Here is a 24929-nt window from a genome sequence, read left to right as displayed (position 1 = left end):
ACATGGATTTGTTGCTATTGGTTGAATTACATTTCGATAGATAGCTAGACTCACACACGGACTGGTGAAAACTCAGTGGAATTAGGTTGCCTGGGCTGGAAAAGTTAGCACATAAATACATTTGCATCCTCTTAACTTAAATATATTGAGAGTGTGGTGTTGATGTTTTCTTATATTGTCTTTGAATGCAGACTTTGTTTTTCTTTTTTCTCTTGGGTGGGGGTTGTTTTGTTTAGTTAGGACAATATGTTTCATACCTTCCCTGGATTGTTTTGAGTTTGTTCTCGTAAAATTTGAAAATAAAAAATAAAACATTTTTTGAAAAGAGTGTGATGTTGTCTTCTGTTGGACTCTCTGACTGTTATCTGCATTTGAATTTCAGGAAGGTTAGCTCTGAGCCTCAGACTGTCTTCTCGCCATTCTTTAATCATGGGAGCAAATGAGATCATACATTCTAATGGTTGCACTGTGGGAAGACACATTCTATAGTATTTTATGCCATGGTAAATTCAACATTATAATCATCCACAGATTGGTGGAAAGATATTGTAATGAGGTTCTCTGGGCCAGTGCAGTTAGCATGCCACTACATTTGCATCCTCTTGACTTGGGACCACTGAGAGTGGGGTGTTTACTTCTGTCGGACTGATTGCTTTCATGTGTGTTTAAATGTGAGGAGGTTTAGCTCTGACCTTAGGTGCTTTGATTGAATGCGTATCTAAATTCTTCACTGAATAAATATTTCACTGTAGGAAAGCACATGTTCTTTAGTTGTAATTAGCCATGATACTCGTCGACAGATTGCTGCAGAGATATTCAAATGAGGTTCCCCGAGCTAGGGAAGTTAGCACATAAATATGTTTGCATCCTCTTGACTTTGGTACCTTGGGAGTAGGTGTTTTCCTCTGTTTGACGTGGAATTCAGCCATAATAATTAGCAGGTGAATAGTCATTGGAATGAGGTTACCCGGGCTAGGAAAATTAGAGCATCAATACATGCCTCTACAAAGAATTGTGGTTGTTAATCAAAACTGATAGTTCATTCTTTTTCAGAATTTTGGACACAGCTCTTATATTGGATTTCATAGTGCAGGGGTACCTAACATTATGGCCATTGTATGTATTATCGTCCCCAAAAGAACAAAAATGCCTCATGCGAGCGTCATTACGGATTCTCTGGCTTTGTTGCCCTGAGTCTTGCTCCCCTTCATGCACTTTATTAATCATCCTTGGTTTAGTGGGCCAGTAAAGATGGCTGCTGGCAACTCTGGGGAGCACAAGCCACAAAATACACACGGCATCACATCACGTGCATGCCCATTACTCCGAAACGACACAAACGCATATTTAGAGTATGAGTGCGTGGCATGGATGTGCAGCTGATCTCCAGGGATCCCGACCCGGGTTGGGTTCTTGTAGGACTCAGCTGCTTGCTGCTTCCGGAGCATTCAGGATGCTATAATTTGCTGTTTTCAGATACAATTCCCGCAAGTGAGCAGCAAGCTGGACTGCCTCTCTTTACTGTCCTGGGGGTCACATTAAAGCCCCACTTCGACCGACTCCATTAGGGGCTGGCCAGAGCGCCATCCCACCTTATTATGGGATGTCAGAGGCAGGCAGCATCATACCCAGGCCGGATGTGCCGTGATGAGACAACAGGATGCAGCCACTCCACTGCATCCATGTGCACAGGCTGAATAATGGAGGATGTAATTAGGCCTTTTTTCTATGCATGGGAGTGCACTTAGACTTGATGTCTCCAACCAGGCTGCCACGCCATTATTGCCATTATCAGCGTTCGATCTCCCTGAGAAAGTGATGGGAGCCAATGCTCCAATTAGAGCTGGTATGGGGCAATACAGCTTGGAGGAGAGCTGGGGGGTTACGGGCAACGACATTGTCTTATATCACAAAAACGAATACAACAATTAAGAACGTACAAGCAATTTATTAGACACCAATCAGTATCGCTGGGTACGTCCTCCCATTACCCAAAAAGATACATGTTATTCAAGGGAAGACGTAGATTGTTTTCAAAATTGACAAAGAGAGGTCCATTTCAAAATACTATATATTTTTTTAAACACTGGAAGCATCACATCCCTGACACACTAAGGAACAACAACAATGTAAGACAACAATGCCGCTGAGGAGACTGAGGGAAGCAATGAAACCAATCGCAGCAGCCAAGTGGAAACTGTGGTGACTGTGAAACTGCAAAAGCCGCACCGCGCAAAACACACCACGAGATATAGTGGAAGAGAATGGTAAGGAAACCACATTTTATTCAAGACGACATTAAGGCTAGCAAGAAAATGGCCCACAGCAGCCAAGTAGAGACTGTAGTGCATAATATCGTAGTGCCCAACATGACACATAATGACTCAAAGATACTACTAGACAACAACAATGGAATGGAAAACAAATGTCTACTGTATTTATTTTTGGCTCTTGACCTATAGGTGAGGAGATTAAATTTTACTCATGAAGATACGGAGGGCAGAAACAAAGAGGTCACTGCAATCAAATGGAGACAATAGTGACTGTAAACTTTGAAAACCACACCACACCGAAGGAATCATGACGGTTTACCGGCCATAGTTAAGACACCACATTTTACTCAAGAGGAGACTGTGGACAACAACAAAACAAGAAGGTGCAACCAATTGGAGACTGTGGAGTATACTACTGGAGTGCGCACAGCAACAGGTAAGGAAAATAGAAAGAAAAAAAAAAAAAATCACACTGGATACATCACGAGACATGCTAGCAAACAACAAAGGGTCTCCTCAGTTGACTTCTGGCTGCTGCTGCATGAGGAGACTGAGGGCAGCAAGAAAATGGGCCACCGCATTCAAGTGAAGATAGTGGTGACAGCTAAACTACGAAACACAGGCTGGATTTAATTGGTCTTATAAAGTTAAATGAAAACTTTAAAAAGTTGTCAGTTACTTTAAGCTTACCAAATTTTAAACTGATCTCTTAGAGGCTGTTGGAATTTAAAAAAAAAAAAGCCAATGCAGTTATGTGTCAAAGTGCCAAATATATGCGTCGATAATTGGCCCGGGTACTGTATATTGATTATCAAATTTAGCTGTATGGATGGATGTGCACTGCCCCTAGTGGCCAAGGCACACACATCAGAAGGAGCCACACAATTAACGCATGAAATCATGATGTACAGGTTTGTTTTTTTACATTCAATTTAAATATGTAATTAGTGTTTGTTTTTAATACTACAATGTGGAGTGAGTGCGATTTTTCGCATTAAAAAAACGGTATGAATATTCTTTGTTGGTGTTTTTCGCAGAGGCGGGAAGGGTTTAATGTCATTTCCATTTATTTGGGTGGGGAAAGATGACTTGAGATGGTCAAGGCACCACTGCTGTATTGCTGTAGTTCAGTGTCTGTCTTGAGTGAGTTGGTTTTAAAAAAAATCAAATAAAAAGAAAACTGTCATATGGTTGGAAGGATAAGTTGAGGTGACTCACCGGGTTTGACCGTCTTCAAGCGAACCGGCTCCCGAAAGTGTCGTATGACGGCCAGCGTGTCCCGGTTGGTAAGTCCACTGACGGGCGTCCCGTTCACCTCCAGCAGCACGTCACCGTAGTAGGGCAGCTTCCCGACGTGGCACACCAGCACGTCCAGCTTCATCTGACCCAGGTGCGGGAACTGGCCCATCTCGGCGCCCCCCAGCACCTCCACCACGGAGCCGAAGTCGCCCAGGTTGCCCCACGACACCGCGCACTCCACCAGCTTACCGGACCAGTGTTTCTTCTTCTTCAGGGTTCTGGACATGTTGGCTTTACCTCGGTGTTTTGACTTGCAAGTCGAGAAAAGGCTGGATTTTTTCCCCCTTTTTTAAAAATGTCGCGGCCTAATAAACCCGAGCGAGTGATTCTCCAGCTCGTTTCATCTCCCTGAGTGATTCCCACCCGTGCAAGGTGTGCGGGAGTGTCATCCGCGCGGTAATTCCAACGAGCTCTCCCAGTGCGTAAAACGCGGCGAAGCGCAGCAATCACGGCGTCGCTCTCCTCCGCGTAATAAATTGGGAAAAGAGGCAAAAATAGGACGTCAACGCAGTGGGTTTGGATCAGAGCACCGCAACCAGCAAGGGCGCAGACAGACGGCCCATCGGCTCCACTCCGTGTGTGTGCGCGCGCGCCGTGGAAGTCCAGCCCACGGTAGTGTAGGCATCTGATTCCGAAGCAGGTTTGAACACACCTGGCACTGCCAAGACTCGTTCCGGCACAGGCTACGTCCGGAACGGTACGCCCCCTTTAGTTGCTGTGCGCACTGACGCCTTTTGCGCTTGCGTGGCTGCTAGCGCTGGCGCCATCTTCTGGGGAAATGCTGCGTGGATCCAAGTGTCCTCAATTTCACCCTTAAAATTTAACACTCCCAAACTCACTTTGAAGGCGCATAAACAGTGGCGGTCTTAGCTTGAATTGTACCCTGTGCGGCACCAACCCACTCATGAACCACACACTGTAGTGGACCCTATGTTTTCTTTCACATGTATTGAATTACAATAAATGATTAATACAGCAACATCCAATAACAATTGCAATCACAATTGGAAACAAACAAACCTTTATACAGTAATGCACCATAATAAAAAAAAAATCCTCCGGACGGGAAAAAAACTCTAAGTTATGATGACTGACTGAAGGTTTCTTCTTCAGTCTGCTAGCTTAATGCTAAAGCGAACACATCATGGGAACCATATAACCGTTTAAGCAACTGATATTTGAACAGACATGGTGCAGCAACACATTTAAACATTGAATACGAACAGGGGTGCACAAACGCGGTGCTCCAGTGCACATGAGCACTTGAAATTGAATATTGCACTCCAATTCAAGTCTGTCAGAGCCAGGCATGTACTGGGAATATTCTTCAATGGCCGGGGGCGAGGGTGTTTTTGTACGCTTGCCATCACGTGTCGAAAACTATTTGTCAACGGAGTGGTGCTGTGGGGTGCTGAATTTAAAAGTACTCACAGTCATATATTCTTTATCATCTGCAAGGAGCTGAGACATCTATTCTATACAGCCGTCCATATACAGTCTCTCTCATACTGCCCCCAGGTGGTGAAGGTTGGCAGCAGCGCAATGGCCATTCAATTAATGCTAAGTGTGATGAAAAGTATTTGTAATTTTACTGTTTTTATAAGTATATTAAAGTGTGCTATTTTTCTCATCAAAAATACACATTACAAACTTTCTGTTGTGTTTTTTTTGGGGGGGGGAGGCTGCAACGGACTAATGGCCTTTCAATTAAATTCTATGGGAAAATATTTGAGATGCGAGTGTCATCGGAGAGGATATCATTGCTTCTACAGCGCCACCTAACGACCAAGCCATCATGCAATTTACTGCTCCAGTTCCCACCAGATTTATTTATGTAGGCACCACGCTGCATTACACACGTATTTTTGGTTGTCTGCATTTAACAGCATTCAAGTGCACGACGAAATCAATCATGAATTATTATCAGTCGTCTCTCTGCAGCTTTTTTTTTTAAATGCAGCGTCGTTCATGCATAATTGATGTGTTTAATGAGCTCCAGTGCTGTATAACAGTAAACAGTGGAAACACAGGACGTTTGCGTTAAGTTGTTCCTCAAATTTTGTAGTAATGTGGAAAATTGTTTGGTGTGAGGTAAAAGAACACAGTCAGTAAATGTCATTCATTTTTACAGTCGTATGATAAATGGTGATGTATGCGCTTGAATGGAGCAGCTTGGTGTCAGCACTGTGACTCAGAGCACAGTCATATGTCAGTGGTGTGATGTCATCCTGAGTTCATTAAAGGTGATGACCTAACCCGGGGTCTAGATGCACTCAATGTGTTGCTCGTTATGTTGCGGGTCAAATTTATAATCTGGCTGCAACTAATGATTATGTTAATAATCAATCATTCTGTTGATTAGTTTTGTGGATTAATCAATGAAAAGGATTTTTTTTTTAAATCATCCCTTTATTTAAAGAGGAAATTTTCAATGCATAAATGTAAATCATGATTCACTTAGTAGTTTCGTCCATAACATGTCAGAAATTAGGCAATGTTAATAATTGTTTTCCAAAGTAAAAGCAGATGTTTGCAAATATCTTATTTGGGGGGGCGGGGTGGTCTGCTTTCATGGAGGACGACAGAAATCAGAGACGTACTGTTAAGAGGCTGAAATTTCAAAGATTTGGACCATTTTAAATTACGCAAGATCTCTAAGCAATTCATCTGAAAATGATCGATTAAACAATGGTTTTATCAAATCATTGCACCTATAGTTTAGAACATATGTTTTTAATCTTATGGCCTTGTTTTCTTTTTTTAAAGTATATACATCGACCAATTTTGAAGTTTAAAACTCCGAAACCAACTTCTAAAATGGTAAAAATAAAAATGCAGACTAAACATACAGCAGGTCACAATGACTCATTTTAAAGTGGGTTTTTGGAGAGTAATAGGTCAACATGAAAATAAAATTTAAAAAAAAACAGATGCAGGGTGTATTGTGTAGCACACAATTTTTATTGTCTATAATAGCTACGTAACAAAAATTATTTTCATTTTTAATTAAACATGCTTTACACAGTGTACATGGTCCAAAAATAGAATCGGAAATCAAACTTCAAGAATACTTAAAAAAATAAAGTAAAATTAAAAAAAACGCACAGAATATTGCCAGAGCATTTTAGTTGTTTTAACTGTACTGGTAAACTTTGGTATTGAGGGAAACAAAATGAAAGGACAGTGAGATGACGTAACGTAATGCATGTCACGTGGCCATGTTGTGTGGCTCCTTCAGGTTAACTTGCGAAAGCATCCAAAGGGAACACAGAGATGGGTCCACGTAGAATAAGAAAAACGACAGACATACATCTGGAATGTGTAGATCCAAAAGTAACAATTCAAAAGTAAACATAATAGTAAAAAAAAAAAAAATGTTAATGAACATAAGGCTTCAGAGGTTTGACTGCTTATATGAACAAATGGAAAGGGGCGAGCGAGGGTGGGCCGGGCAACCCTCAACGTACCACTGCGAGACTTGAGAGGGTCTCCATCTTAGGGACAGTACCGTTTTGCAGAAAACAACATGAGGAATGTGTGCAATGTCGGCAGCAGAAGAACAAAAATCCAAGTGCAAAAAGGTGACGTCAGCGTTTCAGTTTGTGCATGCTGCATTAGACATAATTACAGATAAAGTGAGAGTACAGTGAAACATCCTCAAAGTCAAAAGGAACTCAAACATCGTACAAGTCGGAGTTTGAAGAATATTTTGAACGGGGACAAAAGTTGCCGCGTCTTATAAGAGTGATTTACTTTTTACACTTTGTTAGCCTAAACATAGAGTTGTCTAATTTGAATGTTTTCAGAAAGCAAGACATTTTTAGCAAGCACGTTTTGTTTTTCAGTGCCATCTTTAGCCTGTAATACCAAAGTATTTTTTTTACTTCCTGAAACAATATAGATTAAAAACATATCTGTGTGCTCGCCCAAAAAAAAAGTTTCCCAAAATCGTTCAAAGAATTCGGAAACTGCGCTATTAGGCTAATGACTTGTAACAGCTGAGAAATATCAAAATGATACTTCAAACATTGCATATTGTAGTTATATTGGAGAATTTGAGGATTCACAACTATTTCAACCAGAATCTGTGACTATTTAGCAATTTCTTTGGCTTGTATGTGGATTTTGTTGCGACAAGGAAAAGCGTTTGATGATGATGGTTTACTCACGACCATGAGCATATTTTTAGATTATATTCGAGGAAAGTATGGCTCTGTAAACACTTTGCTCCCTCTCCATTACGGGTGAGTGGTTCTAGTTTATTTTTCTTACGTGACTAGTGGTTAGCTTCACTTTACACTTGAATAACAATTAGGAATGATCATTAAAACATTACCTGTTTTCTTCTCCTTACACAAATATAACGGGAATGTCACTTAAAAAGTTGCCTGTATTGATTTTATCGGGTTGCACTGCATTTCCCACCAGAAACTTGCTGGGTACAATGAGAAGTAGCAAACTTTTTTTTTTTTTTTTTTTTTAAGAAGGGAGACAGCATAATATGTAATATCGCAGAATACTAGTCTGTACATACATGTATAAAATAATACATTCTACAGTTGTTTTGTTTTTTTTGTTCACTTCACAGTGCCAATGCTTTTTCTCTGCAGGAGGATGGTGGGTTCAGTGATAATGAAAGATCACTGTTAAATTAAGTGCCTGTGAGCAGTGAAGGGAAAACAGATCAGTGCGCGTGTCGCCTCAATGGAGGTGACACTAATAAAAGTCAAATAAAAATGTTAAAAAAGTAAAAACACGATTGTCACATAAAACAAAAAAAAAGGTCCTCCCACTCCGTAAACTGCTTGAAAGGGCAGGTTGGATGACCGCGCAAGGCCGAGGTTATATTCATATGTAAAGGTAACGCACAGCGCATTGAGACGTCACTGTCTCTACACAGTCTTCAGTTGGTGACCTCTGGCTGCTCGGTGATATCTCAGGGTGCTCCCATCACAGTGCGCATAAAAATGTCCCTCCAAATCTTACATTCATGGCGTCCTTGGTGACGAGCGGAGGTCATTTTTGTTCGGCGAGAGGCGAGCGATGCATAAACACTCCCAGTGAAAATCTTTGGCAGAGTGTGAAAGGAGGTAGTGGGTGCAGGAAGGAGCTGGGGGGGGGTAGGGTGGAGGGCTGATCTATGTGGGTGCTGGATGGTCCTGAGGGTTAGTCCTTTTGGGGGGTAGTCTGTGGTTGGGTGTGCTTGCCGCCGCATCCCCCGGCAGAGGAAGTGTCCTGCTCGCTTGGGGCTTCGAGTTTTGCCTTTCGCCCCACACTGAGTTGCTGAGGAGGTCTACAAACAGCCCAGAGAGGACATAAAGAGGAGTCAACAATTATTGCAAGTTCACAAAACATGGGGTATTTGTTTGAATAAGGGAACATGTACTTTGTAACTGCTTGTACACAAATAGTTGGTCTCTGCAGTACCTGTCCAACGACCAAGTAAATCGTGTCTGCCTGTTTCCCCAAAACGTGTGTGCGCATCAAGATGGATAATCTCAAAATTTTGTAAATGTACATTTGAAAATAAAACAAATCGATGGCCTTTAATGTCTTTATGGGTGCTCTGCTCACTTTTTTCTTCCCCCCATGCTTTAGAGTTATTAATAGTAGTCGCTCATCTAGTCGCGACCCCCTAGCAACTAGTTGTCACAATAACCAAAGATGTACAGCAGGGTGAGCAGCGGCACATTTTTTTTATGAAGACTAGACTACGTCCTCAATGAACAGGGTGACGTGTAGTGTAATTCGTGACCCTTGGGATAGTTTAACGAAAGCATGTGGGAGGGAAAATGCACAATATATCTCCTTGAAATAAATTTGAAAGTGTACAAAGCAAAGTTACCTGTTACATTACACTGTTTTCTAGACCATTGTAAGCACTCCATATCGACGTTTTCTCTACTGCCTAATGGCCAAAAAAGTCTGATAATCGAGCGTTGGGATTTTGGGGGGAGATGGTAATCCAAAACACAAATACTTAAAAACAATTCAAAAGGCATTTAGGAAAGCTAGACAATAAAATTGAAAAAGGGCATCAGATTTAATAATGAGGCACTGGCACACCAGTGTACAATAGGCAAGTAGTGTCAACACTAGCCAGCGCAACCAAGTCCATCGGCTAACGGCTATCCTCTTCTGTGCTCTTTCATTGCCGTTCTGCAGACATTCACTACGCCCATCAAATTAAAAACTATAAAACGTAAGCATACTGAAAAAATGATCTTGTCATTTAATACTGAAAAAATGATCTTGTCATTTAGTCACTATATATATATGTATATATATATAGTGACTAAATATATATATTTATATATTGTGTGTGTACACCCCCCACACACACATTAGGGATGGCACAAAATGGCAAAAAAGTTGATTTGTTTAATACGCGACGACATCCCACTGCTCCAAACCATCACTCGCGCCGCCCCGCACGCAACCGCGCGCGCCCGCCCGCGCGAGCTGCATTGACTCGAATTGAAACGCGCCGCCAGAAAGGCTTCCTAATGCGGCCGCGCCTCCGCTGCGAGCAGACGGGAGGGACGCAACAACACAAGGCTGCCGAGCATGAGCTGCGGGTGTTCGGATGTTTTGATCGGCGATAAAAGGCTTTGATCGAATATTCCGACCACCGCAGTTGGTGTGAACATAGCATTGTCTGCTGTGTGTGTGTGTGGAATTTGCGTCTTGTAATACTGTATATGCCATGAAAAGGTACGTCGCGCGGGGAGCATGGCCAAAGGTTTCAACCCAACCAACTTAATCCGACATTTGAAGAACAAGCAATTGGGAGACTATGGTGAGTTTAGGAGGCTCACTGCATTGAAGTCAAGGCGGACACAGCGCAGTATAAATGGCATTATTGCCACAAAGAGATTAAAAGATTAACAGTGACTTTTTTCTCATTAACAAATGAACCAGATAGTTTTTCTATGCACAGGACAATAAAGTTCCTGAGTCGTTTCAATTTAGGAACTCATTGAATAGTTTATTCAAGTGAAGCCTGCATGTGACTATTTTTTCTACTTTGATTATATTCGGAACCATTTTAGGTGGCATGTTATTTATTTGACTTTTTGCATAATTAAGCCTTTAGAGACTGCTGATTATTTTGATCTGTTAAAAACTGTGTTACTAAAGGCTGGTAAATTCAAAATTTGCAGTTATCTTTGTGACTGAGTAATTGTTGTATTGTGCCAGCAACGGTTTTGTATGAAAATACAAATGAGAATATATATTGAAAATATATATATAGATTTTTGTAAAAATTATGGCAGTAATATGGCTTTTTTTTAAAATTGTTTTTAGAGATAATATTGCATAATAGAAGTCACCATAAATAAATGGAATATATACAGATATTCCACGTGACTGTTAAAAAAAAAAAAAGAAAACAAACAATAATAATAATGCTGTGAATATACTTTTGGTGATTATTCTTTCACTTTTAAAATACTACAGACTATATAGGCAGTACAATTGGCCTAAATTTTTTTTTTTTTTTTTTAAATTCCCATACAGCCATTCCAACTTTGTAACACCAGGTGAAAGACGACATTCTCAAGGACCACACATACTATTTTTCCATTTGATTTTTATACATTATGTATGGTTTAGAAGTGTTATTCATCCAAATATTTACTGTAATAATAATTCAACAGCACATTTCAACTTGCATGACATCGCCGCGCTAGGAACAGAAAGTTGGAGTTTAGTGTGCAGCTCTTACCACTTGAACAGTCTTCCATCGAAGTGTGGCTGCCCGGCCTCTCCGAGTCTTGTTTGCCGAGGAGGCGCTCCAGGGTGATGTCCTCTTGCCGAGCGCGTTCGCCCAAGCTCTCCTTGAAGCCCGGCAGATCTTTGTCTAGTGCGTCGTCTTCGCCCAGGTAGGCGTAGGGGCAGTAGTCCCGTGTGCGAGAGTAGATGTTGGCGTTGTCGTAGCAGTCGGAGCAGATGACCAGCGGACCTGCGGCACCTTATGATGCAAGACACACAAAAGTTACATGCGGAACTGCAAATAAGGCTAGCGGAGGTTATCCTGCGTCACGCTTTATCCTCCTCATATTGAACTTTTTTTTTTTTTCGTTGACAAGGCCCAAACAAATTCGGACATCTTTAAAGCTCTGTACTTTTAGTCACTGTCTTCTGTGTATTACACATGAGATTTTTGGCGTGATGTATGAAAGCATTCTCCGCTTTCACGGTTCAAGTTCCAACTTGCATTATTTAGTTGTGATGGCTCGACTATGAAAAATTCTATTTGGTACAGTTTCTGATTACACTGGAAATCCCATTATTAGATTTGACCCCATTCTTTGCAATTTTAGGGACTGGTAATATTCCCAAAAGCTCTAGATGGAATGCAAATGACTCCAAAAAGAAAGGAAAAGGCACCCATAAGACCAACAGACCTGAAGGTGCTCCAGCTGGTCCGTCACGAGCCTCCCCAGGCTGGAAGCTGCTGCGGCCCGTGAACAGAGAGCCAACCCGGCAGTGAAGCCGTCCGTTACTATCCGTTTCCACCTCGCTGCCTGCGTCTCCGTAGCACACACCTGGATACACGCGGGACACCGAGTCTCAAACCGTCGGCGGGAACATTTTACAACACACAGTTTGATGGCCTTTTCCCAGTTACGAGCAATATGGACCGACTGTTTTAGAATCACTACCGTATACTGCATATCCACCTTGTCATTTAGTTGGAATGTGTGAATCTACTAGGGATGACGCTATCAAATATTTCTAATAGAGAATTTTACAGATTAAGCCCTCAAGTAATCAGATAAAGATTTCTTTTCCATTATTATACACATGTGCATGTGAGGTGCAGATATTATGTTTGTCCACTTGGGGTTGCCATCTTCATTTTGTGCGTTGTTCAACGGGGTTGGCTTACTGTCTGTGCCTTTGTGCACATATCCATTGGAGAGAGGAGGCATGAGCTGCTGGTGGCTGCCGGCCTCAGAGTTGCTGTAGCCTTCTGGAGGTTCTGACAAAGTCCCCTGAGAAGAGAGGTAGCTAGGGATGTCCGGCGGTAAATTCATCTCATCTGGGGAAGGAAAATGTCATATGTCAACGTGAAATGAGTCACGAGGGGTCAGTGATCATTTTTTGAGGCGTACTACCATTTACTGACCTGTGTTGGTGATGCTGTAGTCTTCACTCTTCCTGCGCATGTGATAGATGACAATGACCCACACCAGTGAGGTCCCAACCACACAGCACACCACCACAATCACCACGATGCCCACGGTGGTCCAGCCGTCCTGGTCGTAGCCACCAGCGGTGTCGCAGTTGGGTGATGGCGAGACGCCCAGGTAGATGTGGCCGCGCTCGGTTCCCAGCGTGTTGGACATGATGCAGGTGTACTTCCCGGCATCGCTGGGGCCTGCGTCGACTATGATCAGGAGCTGGTTGGCGGCGGCGAAGAAGTGGCGCTCCGTGAGCACCAGGGGGCCGTCGTCTTTGGTCCAGTTTAAGCGTGGGGCGGGGCTGCCTCCGGCTATGCACTGAAGCACGGCGGTTTCACCTCTCGCCACTGTTCTGTCCTCCAGGGGGCGCATAAACGAAGGGGTTTCTGCAACAGGAGAGATGTCATTGCTTAATACTGGGACTCCCAACCCCTGTGCGGCGGCACCTCCGTGTCCAATTTCATTTTATTGATCCGAAAATTATTACTGTATTTACTACAAAAATGTGTATTTTATTCATCCATCTATGCCAGCGACATATTGTGACAGGTACAACAACTACATCCTTCCAGTGGATGGCAAAAGGTACAAGTGCATTGTCAGCTGTAAAACTGTTGCCAATCATACAACACAATAAGAGATCTAAGTTCAACTAAACAGGCCCAATTTTCCGACTTAGTAAATTGGTTACTTCAGTTTATCCAGCGTTCTTGTCCAAATACAGACAATTTGCAAATAATCTCCTTCCCAAGAAAGGTTAGCAATTGCCTCAAAGCCACAAGACGGCGAGCAAGCACTACTTTTGTTGAACTGAAGCTCGCCAACTCATTTCAACATTGTTTCTTGGCACCAATATGCCTTCTAAATGGCGCCAAAGCAATATTTTTTCTTTTTTTAAATCACTTTGGCATGACCACACTGGTGGTATGCCGATTTTTCAAAGGTATAAAATGTGCCTTGGCTAAATAAAGGTTGAGAAGCACTGGTATAACGAATGTGAGGCATGTCTATTAAGTAGGATGTAACGATTAATCGAAACTCAATTCAAAGCGATTAATTGAACTGAATCGAGACAAATCGAACATCTCAGCACTCAACACCTAACAAAAGACAACATACCTACGTCATTAAAATGTACTAATTTAGAGTGCTAAAAATGATGTCTGTCAAAATATATTACGTTTATATACATGTTGTATAAACAGCCATCTAAGTAACACGATGCAAAACGCACGATTCAAGAATGAATCCACAACTCACCAAGGACAGTGAGCGTGGCGTTGGCAGACAAGCTGCCCGCCGTGTTCTGCGCCGTGCAGCTGTAAACCCCCATGTCCTCCGTCTTCACGTTGGCGATGAAGAAGATGTCGTCGTACGGCATCACGTGCATCCTGCGCTCGCGGGCGGCGGGGAAGTCGGTGCCGCCGTCCTTCTTCCAAGCGATCTGCGGCGAAGGGTGGCCCTCAGCGGCGCACTCCAGCCTGGCCATGGTCCCAGTGCGGATGGTCAGATCCATGGGGGTTTTGAGGAAGGCCGGCAGTTCTATGGAGAGCACAGAGACACATTAGAGTCAAGTCATGATAGCATTCCTCGTGCCAAATCTAGGGGCTGGAATGATTACAATCGAAAAACTCAAAAAAATGTGATTACAACAAAGTCCAAGATATTCGCCATGATGAAAGCAAATGTGTCAAAAATCGGTTATGGCAAACATGCTCACCGTTAACGGTGAGCTTGGCCCTGTTGGAGTAGTTTGCGCCAAAGTGGTTGGACACCACACACTGGTAGCTTCCCTCATCGGTGAAGTTGACATTGAGGAGGTGCAGCACGGTGGTGTAGATCAGCTCGCCCTCCTGGTAGCGGGCGTAGTTTTGTACCTCGGCATCGTAAAGCACTTCGCCGTCCTTCCGCCAGGCCGTGCTCATTGTCGAGTCGCTGCTGCTTAACGCCACACAGCTCAGGGTCACGTTGTTGCCGCGCAGCGCCACCAACGTCTCGGGATGAGCGGTGATCCGAGGCTTGGGGAAGTCGTCTAATGGGTTCAAAGAATCACATCAATTCATCAGTTACATTTGGATTCTGTGGTGCGAATGCACTTCCCAATGATTTTCTGCAAATCTATGAGGAAGGCCACGATTAATCAAACGACTCAAATAATTTGATTGCAAAAGTCAACTCGGCACAAAATCACTGACCACAAACAAAGTCTTCGGGGTTGACTGAAAGGACATCATGACCGAGCAGGCTAGCAGGATGGGCGCAAACGGCAGAGACAGAATGCAGGAAGTGGCTGCTGGTGAGCCAGGGTCCGAGCCACTGCATGTGACAGTCGCATAGAAGGCTGCTTGTGTTGAGGATGCTGGAAGGAAACAGCAAAAACATGACAGTGAGGAAAAACGCATTCGCTAGCCAAGAAAAAGGTGCTTTTTCATTTTTACTCACAACACTTTGAGCTTTGTATGCAGCAATGCCTCAGGATGTATTGACATGATGTCATTCCTACCAAGGTCCCTGGCAAATTAAAAGACAAAAATGTGAATTACAAGCAAGTCTATTTTTCGGGGGTTTGTTTGTCAAAACCAACTACAATGCGCTTATGAGACAAAAGAAGCAGGTGTTCAATATTTCACTCACAGATGCTCCAACTCATCCAGACCCTCGAAGGCTTTCTTGGTGATTGATTTGATTTTGTTCTGCTGTAATATTCTAGAAAAGAGAATGTTTGATGGTTGAATTAGTTGCTCGGCAAACACCTTCTGTCGCCAGCAGCTTTTGTTGAGGCTGCGTAATGCAAAACGTAGACGGCTACATCAACACAAACAGAAAAGCAAGCATTTCGGTGTTCTCACAATGTGTTCAGCTTTTTCATTCCATCAAACACGCAGATGGAGTCTTCGATGGCCCAAGAAATTTCATTATTGTGGATGTCACTGCCAAAACAGAAGACTCACAAATCACAAAAAACACACACACAAAGTATGCACATATGGTAACATCGGGTGAAGCGTACTGAACTTCGAGTGGAAGCTCATTTAAAAAAGGCAACTTATAGGACACCTTTAGTGGTCAGTGCTTGTGGTGTTAGCAAGGTGCTATGCCAGGAGTGGAATGTGCGCAAACATTTTAATTGCTTGCTAGATAACGGGCTGTGTTACACAATATATATCACAAGGGAGACTTGGATGGAATAAAGAAATATAAAGTAAAAAAAAAAAAAAAAAAAAAAAAATTCCTACCATCCACTCAAAATACAAAGAAAGTCCAAACAGTGAAACTGTACATTGAAAATTTGTCTTCTCATCCTATAACCGCCCCAATCACAAAGGCCACACTTCCACAGTGGACCTCTGTTCCGATGAGTGGAGAATGAACTGGCCCCCCATTTGGCAAAAAAAAAAGTCGGTTCACGGTCCCACGGACATGTCAGATGCCTTGCGGGACCGAGATCCTTTTGTCCGTCCCTCCTCACGCTTGGCCACCTCTGAAAGAACGCCTGCACTCTCGCGATTCCACTCTCACATGAAAGCACCCACGCTGGTGTGTCAAGCTGCTGCAGCTGACCTCCTTCCCGAGCCGCAAATAATGAGTTCACAACATTCCCTCGCAGATAGATGTACGACAAAAAGGCTGCATTTTACGTAATTAGTTTGTGACGGCGCAGCCTGCAGCCAAAACAAGGGCCGGGCTTTATAAATTGCGACAAACTTGAGCGAAAATCGGAACCAAATCCTAAACAGTATTCTGCATGGGCAGCAGTTACATTACTTCGCAGCGTGGTGTGCGGTATCAGGTGGGGCACCCACGAGAGCTCACAGTATTGCTGACGATCACAATCTTGATCGAAAATTGAAGAGCAAAAACTCATTGCCAAAAGGTCCTCTAGGAACCATACGGCAGAATCTTTACTCCCAACGAAAGGATGGAAGACCTGATGGGTACACAGTGCAAATGACAAGAAAAAAAAAAAAAAAAAAAAAAAGGGGGAAAGAATTCTATAAAATGACATATTGGATGCTCTTGAACTTTGGCTGGATTTACATTGCATGGCTCAATACTTTAGAATATCTTGCTCTGAAGTTACACAAATGGGGGTGGGAGGGGATTCTTAAGATCGGAATCCAACCTCTTCAGAAATGTATGAAAATAAACAGCAGACAGAGGCAAGCTGAGTTATGTGTGGGTCACCTTAATTTGAATAATAGTGCTAAATGCAGCCCAGGCCAATGAAAGGAGATATTGAGTTCAAATGATTGCATCATTTCTGTATTAATGTTTACTTGTTTGCTGTCAATGCCTAGTGCTGATGCTTGGGTAGTTACTTACGTGGTACGCAAGTACGTACAGTATATGGGATACTGTATCATTTGTCTAGTACATGGAAGTAGTCAAAAACAAAACAAAAAAAAATCAGATATAGGTATCAAGTAAGAAGTGGACGTACAGCTGCAGTGTAATTCCAGCCAAATCAGGTGAGAATGAGGACGTGAGAGCAACAAAATATATTAGTGGATGCAGACCTGAAATTGTGAACATTTCTACGGTTATCCTTCACTAAAGTGGAATCTATACAAGCTACACACCAAGAGTGAAGCAAACAAACCTGCCATGTTCCTTCAGAATGCACAAAGACCAAAAATGAGTCGCAATATTATTATTTCTGGAAATGAAATGACTTTTTTTTTTTTTTTTATGAAAAAGGAAGGCGAATGATTCGTTCTAACAAATCCATCAGTGATTGCTGTGTAAAGTCCAACGTGGATGAATCCTGAACGTTTCAATTATTGACCCAAAAGGTCATTCTTATTTCATGAGGTAATACTTACAGTGTGCGCAGATTAGCCAGACTACCGAACACCCGCTCTCCCACGTGACTGATGGAGTTCTCGCCAAGGTTCAGGCTCTCCAGGAGCCCTAATCCCACAAAAGCAGTGTCCTCCAGTCTGGTTAGGTGATTGAAGGAAAGGTCCCTGAACCAAACAAAAAGTACATACATGTTTAAAGATTAGATCATGGAAATACTGTATTAGACTGCACTCGTGTGCTGTTAAATGTGCTCCGGACAGAGAGAATATGAAGTATAAAAAAATAATAATAATAATAGTAAGTTATTTCCAGATGCAAAGAAAACGGACTCACAGTTCCTCTAGCTTTTGGCAAAACTCCCAGGCGTCTGGTCGGATGATGCCCACGGCGTTCTGGCTCACTCGCAGGATACGCAGCATGCGCAGGCCGTACAACCAACCTTTGTTCACCTCCGTTAGGTTATTGTGCTCAAGCTCTCTGAAACATAAGCCCGTTGTTTAATGATCCCTGATCTCTATGGCAAAGAAGTGAAGACATGTAGGAAGCAGTTGATGGTAGTTTCTTACAGGTGGATTACTACACAAGTCACTCACAGTTCTTCCATGCTAACGAGTCCAAAAAAGGCCCCGTCCATGAGTTTGGTGATGCCATTTCGTTGCAACTTTAGTGACCGCAACGCATCCATCCCTTTGAACGTCAGGCTGTCCACGATCTTGATCTTGTTACGCTTCATTTCACTGGAGAGGAGTGACAGAGACAGAGGGAATTGTCAGCTAAAGAGTAGAAACTTAGACATAATTTATATAGGGATGTCCCAGTCACATTTTTTGCACCCAAATCCGAGTCACTACATCTGGAGAGTATCTGACGATTTTGAGTCCATATCCAATATCTTGGCAATGAATGAAGAAGAATTATATATATAAAAAATATATATAATTTTTTTTTTCAATTTTAAAAGCGTAACTAAATTGTTGTGTAAAATGAACGTGTCTTACAGACCATTTGGCGCACCATATTATTAGGAGCAATAAGAATGAATAGGTCTATATTAAAACATTGTAATACACAAGGTGTACCAAGTTATAACACACATCATCTTTGTGAAGCATGTAATGTTAAATGGTTTATTCTCAAAGTACCGTATGTTTCTTCAATACATTTAACACTATGATGCTAGGTTCAGACCGGACACGAAATATCAGGTAGCGCCGTGTTTCTCGCTTGCTATTGTTCACAGTGCAACTACACAGGAGTTGCTTCGAACGGAAAAGAATAGGAGATCCTGCGACAGATGGAAAAAATCAAAATAAAAAAAAAGTCTGAACATCGCTAGTCAATCTGGTGACCGGTGGTTGTGTTATTATTTTGGCTAATGCTATCTTGGTTAACATTTTAACAGCTGTAAACAGGTCAATGCACTTGCCATTATCCAACCTTTTCTGCTCTGCCTATGGCTGTCAAGTTTACATCATTGTCCCACATTATAAAATTGGAAACGCGCCACCAGAAAGGCTCGGCTTGCGTTCAGTCTGACCGCAGCATTAGGCTAGTTATTACTACATTTCCTATGATTCTTAGACACAGCAAGGAAGCGTTCGGAAATTCACTCAATCGCCCCTTCACTACTCTGAAAACGGGTGTGTTTGGGGAGGCGGGGTGCGTTCCGCTGCCATTAATCTCCAAACGCAGCCAGCATTGGCGCACTGTATCCCCACTCAGAGAGTCTAGTGTGCGCACAGTCACTCTTTTTCGGTGCACACTGAATATCCGAATGGCAAATTTGAGCAACGCTCTTCGTTTCTGGATGGTTGGAGCAGACCAGTGCATGCATAGAGAATATTTTCAAACGCGCCCCTAGTTTTGGTACGACAAAAACATGGACGCTCGCTAGCGATTAGACGCAGATGAGAAAGAGAATGCAAACATAATTGAAAGGAATTTGAATTAAAAGACAATGAACGATGAAACGCCAACATCCATCCATACATAAGGAGCACTGTCGATTTTTCAAAAAAAATTAAAGGATGTTACGTGTGCCTTATGGACCAAAAAATACAGTAAGCTATTACTGGTCATCAACTGGAAACTAAAACTACATGGTCAGCCTTGATGTTGGAACATCAAGGAACAATTCTAGTAATGGCGGCACCAGTGTCTCAATTAATTGCTTGTTGCTTCGTCACTTTCAAGCAAGTAATGCCTGGCATAAACACCTGGTACCCCTTCTGCCATTTTAAGGGGAAACCTGGTTTGTGGGGTTTTTTTTCCCTAGCAATTCTTTCATGTTTTTACATGCAATGATACGTACAGAAACTGTAGACTGGAAAGTTTGAAGACTTTAGATGGCAGCACAGTCAATCTGTTCCTGTTGAGTTTCAACACCAGCAAAGAGCTGGAGATGTTGTCGAAGCAGCCCGGCTCCAGCACGCTGATCTTGTTATTACTCAAATTCCTCCAAGATTAAAAGACAAAACAAAACTTGTGAAATCTTCTGCTTTTCTAACCAATAAATCCATCTGAACTTTAGCATGAGGAATCTTGGAGACTTACAGATATTTTAACTGCATGGATGGAAATATTCCCACAGTGAGCTCGGAAAGGGAGTTGGACGTCAGGTCCAGCGTCTCCATGGACTCGTACGGCAGCAGCTGATGCATCAAGAGCTCAGAGATGCGGTTGTGTATTCTAAATCAGGCATGACATACACATGTGTGAATCAAGATGGAAAATTAACCGATTTATTCATGGAAGCATTAGGAAAATAAATAATCAAATAATTAACTACAGGTGCATTTCAGCATCAACATATTAGTAATTTAGTATGTATTGCAACTGATATTAACATCAAAGGGTTTAAGTTTACTGTAAAAATTGTACCATAAGTTAACACTTACAGTGACAGTGATGTGATGTTGGCAGACGCTCCTCCAAGGTAGGGGAGGGCTGTCAGTTCATTGTGATTCATTAACCTGAAATGAAATTTAAAAACACACATTATATCAATGTTATTGTTAAAACATTTTTTTTTATGGCTACATAGTCTTCTATAAAAACACTCACTGCACACCTGTAAAATCCAATACAAGGTGTATTTATTTTATGACAATAAAAATGCTTGTTTCATTTTTTTTTGAATGTCTAATTACAGTCCTCAAGTTTGAATGTGCGTAAGAACTATTGTACAAATAAACTATTGCTGTTGTTTTTGTTTGGACATTATTATTTTGTTCTATAGCAGGGGTGGGTAACTCAGGTCCTCGCCAATATCCTGCATGTTTTAGACGTTTTCCTCCGACAACACACCTGATTCAAGTGCTCAGGATCATTATCAGGCTGGTGGTCATTTAAATCAGGTGTGATGGAGGAGGGAAACACCTAAAATATGGAGGATAGTGGCTCTGAAGGACTGGAGTTGCCCACCCATGTTCTACTGTATACTTGCAAAGGAAGAGTTATGTGTGCATATTGCAGGTGTGACAACGTATCATCCCACAAGGAAGGAATAAGGCATCTCGCTATCCATCCATCTGCTTGAATTCCTAATTACCATCTTTATTTAGATGCCAATCAAAAGGTAACCACCACCTCTCAACTACAACCACAATATTTAACATGCTGTTAAACTTTTGTGTTTTTGTGTACCCCAAGGTAACACTTTTACAAAGTTGGATACTAGCAATGTTCTTGAGCTTCGTGCACTTTTTATCAAAACAAAAATCACACATAATTAAACGATAGTTTACATAACAAACAGATCCTAAAAAAGGGCGTCCGTGTTCACTGGTCTAGTGTTGTGACATTACCCTTGATCAAGTTCAGAACATCAATGCTAACTTGGCTACCCACTTACACTTGGCTTATCCCCTCCAGTGGCTCCAAGAAACCCGTCGAGAGCCGTCTCCTGTTGCAGTCCAAAACTCGGAGTTCGTCCGGTCCCCTGGAGCACGAGCAAGGAAACGGACACGTCTCGAGACCCCAGGCACTCGCAGCGAGAAGCGCGAAGACGAAGGCAAAGGGAAGGGGCCAGCCTTCCGCCATTTTAAATGTCTTCTCCCCAGGAGTAGCTGTGTAGCTATGTGGCTAACTCGCCTCGGATTTTCACACTTTCACTATTCGGTCGTCGAGCTGTTCCCGCAACCTGAAGTCGGTCAAGCAGAAACAGAATTTGAAGTAGTGACGCGATCCTGGCTCCGAACGGTAATACTAAGCGGAGTTAAGGCCCAATTTGAGCGCAGCATCTTGGCAGAGATTCCCCGTTCTTCTTCCCCGTGCCTGGAATTCCTTCCGCTCCAACCTGGACAGACGATCCACATATGCCACTTTCTCCAGCGCCGCGTTTACTTCCACACTATGATTGCGTTCGTTTAGGACGAACAGATTTAGAAGTCCTAAAGTGTTCCGCCGGGTTGTTTAAAAGGATTTGAAATCACCTCACCATCTCTGCGTGTCTTGATAGAACAACAAAAGAGCCCGGTTGTTGATGACATGGGATATTCTCAGCCCCGCCCCTTATTAAGCAAGATGTGGACGATTCTATTGGCCATGGTGCAAACCTGTCAAGCTAGTGCGTGAACGTGATTGGCTCTCACAACAAAACGGTGTTTTGTAGTCGAATACATATTGAAAACATTAAACGGACACTAGGATGATCTTAACATTGCCAATAGGTTTGCATGTAAAAATGACATCAGTACTAAAATGCCCACCTCAAAAGCCTCTGTAGTGATTTAAGGGTTTTTTTTGTTATTAGGTTTACGAATATTACCCCGACCCTTTTTGGGGCGTGGCTTATGTTATGTTTTCGACCTCAGCTGTCCACGTCACGGAAGGGAGCCAAGCGTGGTAATATTGCTCGCTTTGTCAGTTCTGTTGTCTAAATCGGCGACCAATCGTCACCAAAATGCAAAAGCACATTATTTACACATTACATGCACACTACTCTTGTCCACTTCAACCTGTGAAAGTATAAAAGTGTTCTGCACAATAGCTTGGATTTATTGACATAAAACGTGATCGCATCTTGATCACCTCCACAAAATCAAAAATACTGTGGCGATCGCTTCTTCACTTACACAGACTGTGTGTGTATATATATGTATGTATATATATATACGTATATGTATGTATGTATGTGTGTGTATAATAAATCCAAAACCTCACACGGAGAACACTAAAGTTGTTAATGCATCCAATTTATTTCCCTGCCCAGAATGAAGAAAACAATACAAACTGAGACTGTCTTGAGGGCACGCAGTATGAGTAGGAGTGTATAGCCAGACATTTTTTAGTCAGGTGGCCACTGGCCAGAGTGACACAACGCCTCACTGAAGGGTGGCGATATGTGGATACACACATCATTCACATTCTTGCAACCCCTTCTGTAACCAAGAAGTCATAGTTCACACTGTCAGGGTTTCATGAAATGCACACACATACAGAACCTTTCCCAGCACACCCAGAATACAAGCAGGAACAAGTAAAAAGTGACACTTTGCCGGGTTTAATTTACTACATAATGCTGTTTTCTTTGCTTTTGCTCAGCTTTTGTGCAATATACCCAAGTCTACTTCTATTCCATGCACTGATTTGTTAGCTAACAGCCAATCAGAGTGATCAGTTGTCACAGACAGCCATTTGCACCCTGATCGATAACGCATTCATTGAAATTATATCTAAAAAGCACAATGACCCAAAATCTTTTAATTCTTCACCATTGTAAACGTATTTTTCTACATAGGTGTGTCCCTGTTTCTATTATGAGTGTGTTGGACATGATTTTTCATGAAACCATGACTGTGGATGGTATGATAAACTTCTGGCAAAAAAAAAAAAAAAAAGGTTTCACAATTAAGTGGCTAACACTGTGCTGAAGCTAATGCAAACAATATTGCCGTCTTGGTAATATTGATGGCAACATATTTTTACAACAGCTGTAAAAAAAGAAAGTAAAATATACCCGATATAAGCTCCTCGCTTCACGCTTTACGCATCATGCGCGCCGCCCGGCACGCAACCGCCTACGTGAACTACATTGACTTCAATTGAATCGCGCCGCCAGAAACGCCCTCAACGGATTTGGTGTGAATTTAGCATTAAGCGATGTAACAGTCAGTATTGTAGCACGGTATCGCACCACACGCTGGCGCCTCTTTGCTCATGGTCGCCTCTTTTTTCCTGAACTTCAGTACACCTTTTGTCATGGACTCGGTCGGGTGCTCTTGAGTAATGCGTGGATATGCTGGGGAAGTATTGTTTTGTTGCAAATTAAACAATGGCTTGTGGAATATCAAGAAGTATTTGCTCCTTTGGCTATCCAACAACAACCGTCCATGACTAATTACCCCCTCAGCGCACCACCACGATCCGTTACAGCGCGAAGGAGATAATATGCCCCCAAATATGGAGTTACTCTCAATGAATTGTGGCAGAGTATGAAGGAGTCTTAAGAAAACAGCATCCACGTGAAAATAGCAGAAAAGTCACAGGTAGCAACATCTTCCCCTAGATGTGAGGGTGGCCCGAGCGTGGCAAGGCGTGGCCATGGCCACCCATTGCCACCAGGTAGCTCTGCCCCTGAGTATGAGCGTCTATGCTCCACCTTGCTCATATTACACTCTGGAAAAACAAGCTCTCCACACATAAGCTCTCCACACATAAGCAGTTAACAAAAACAACCGCTACCAGAAGCCATGTCTCAACAAACCTATACAACGGATTCTTTCTACATGAAGACAGAATATCAACGCACTCTTCGTATGGACACAGAAAGCGCCCAGAAAGTGCTTTACGTGCAGGGGACCATTTTGAAGGCAAACCTTGCCAGGTAAGATGCCGGTGTGAATGTGGATCACATGTTGGATATCAGACATATTTCTCATCAAGCTTTCAATGGTGAATTGAAAAAAAAATGATTTTTTCCCCCTGACTTTCCTCCAAGAATACAATAGTGTGCTGTATTTTATTGTAACTTGCCACTCTTCTATGTGCATGCAGAGATGTATTACTCATACTGTCTGATGTTCCGATATTTAAAACTAAACGACACAATGATGGCAAAAGCCTGTGTGATTCATTCTACTAATGTTTGAGCCTGTTTGATTTATTTTTTAATTTATGTGACATGTTGCTTGGCAAAATGTGTGCGCACAAAGTAAAAAACTAGAGATGCACCGATATCAGTATTAGTACTGGTGTTGATACTGTACGTATTACTCATACTAAGAATAAAAAATAAGCTCTAATACTAGTACACCGATATCACTTCATGAGAACGTTAAACACTAATGACAGTACTTTGTTAACCAACTGCAGATTATGCTGTGCGAAACAGACGATAAACTCATCTGAGGGAAAAACAGAG

At 42.4% G+C, this 24929-nt stretch overlaps 2 protein-coding genes across 6 annotated transcripts in view; both read right to left on the bottom strand.

The window, feature by feature from the left end:
- Positions 1-4269, bottom strand: part of magi3b (membrane associated guanylate kinase, WW and PDZ domain containing 3b) — a 168656-nt gene extending 164387 nt beyond the window's left edge. For all 4 annotated transcript variants that reach the window (XM_086040002.1, XM_086040003.1, XM_086040004.1 and 1 more), the window contains exon 1: positions 3492-4269. In XM_086040002.1, coding sequence (XP_085896128.1) covers positions 3492-3798 — 307 coding nt within the window. In that variant the 5' untranslated portion in view covers positions 3799-4269. The remainder of the gene's footprint in view (positions 1-3491) is intronic.
- A 2243-nt stretch (positions 4270-6512) lies between these two features.
- lrig2 (leucine-rich repeats and immunoglobulin-like domains 2) lies at positions 6513-22053 on the bottom strand. Of its 2 annotated transcripts, XM_086041250.1 has the most exons (19): positions 22005-22049; positions 21420-21863; positions 20464-20538; positions 20120-20254; positions 19878-20021; positions 18160-18303; positions 17900-18043; positions 17587-17730; positions 15613-15693; positions 15398-15469; positions 15206-15274; positions 14959-15122; positions 14484-14795; positions 14024-14305; positions 12709-13149; positions 12469-12621; positions 11984-12124; positions 11302-11547; positions 6513-8865 (listed from the first exon to the last, which is right to left on the bottom strand). In XM_086041250.1, exons 2-19 carry the CDS (start codon positions 21605-21607, stop codon positions 8711-8713), a joined length of 3090 nt encoding a protein of 1029 aa, XP_085897376.1. In that variant the 5' UTR covers positions 21608-21863; positions 22005-22049; the 3' UTR covers positions 6513-8710. The 2 variants fall into 2 exon arrangements, with proteins under 2 accessions (XP_085897376.1, XP_085897375.1); XM_086041249.1 differs by having other exon boundaries at positions 21420-22053.
- Positions 22054-24929: the final 2876 nt, after the last annotated feature.

The sequence above is a fragment of the Filicampus tigris genome, chromosome 9, assembly GCF_054856515.1.
Source record: "Filicampus tigris isolate MCC_2025a chromosome 9, RoL_Ftig_1.0, whole genome shotgun sequence".
NCBI classification, from domain to species: domain Eukaryota; kingdom Metazoa; phylum Chordata; class Actinopteri; order Syngnathiformes; family Syngnathidae; genus Filicampus; species Filicampus tigris.
This window is presented reverse-complemented; position numbering and strand designations above follow the sequence as displayed.

What these genes read in the sequence shown, in the direction of transcription:
- lrig2 (XM_086041249.1), bottom strand. Translation starts at nt 21,607, where the DNA reads ATGGCGGAAGGCTGGCCCCTTCCCTTTGCCTTCGTCTTCGCGCTTCTC. An exon ending in CCCCGAAGACTTTGTTTGTG is followed by an intron (nt 14,796 to 14,958) that starts GTCAGTGATTTT and finishes TGAACCCATTAG; the next exon opens with ACGACTTCCCCAAGCCTCGG. An exon ending in CGCCACGCTCACTGTCCTTG is followed by an intron (nt 13,150 to 14,023) that starts GTGAGTTGTGGA and finishes CTCCTGTTGCAG; the next exon opens with AAACCCCTTCGTTTATGCGC.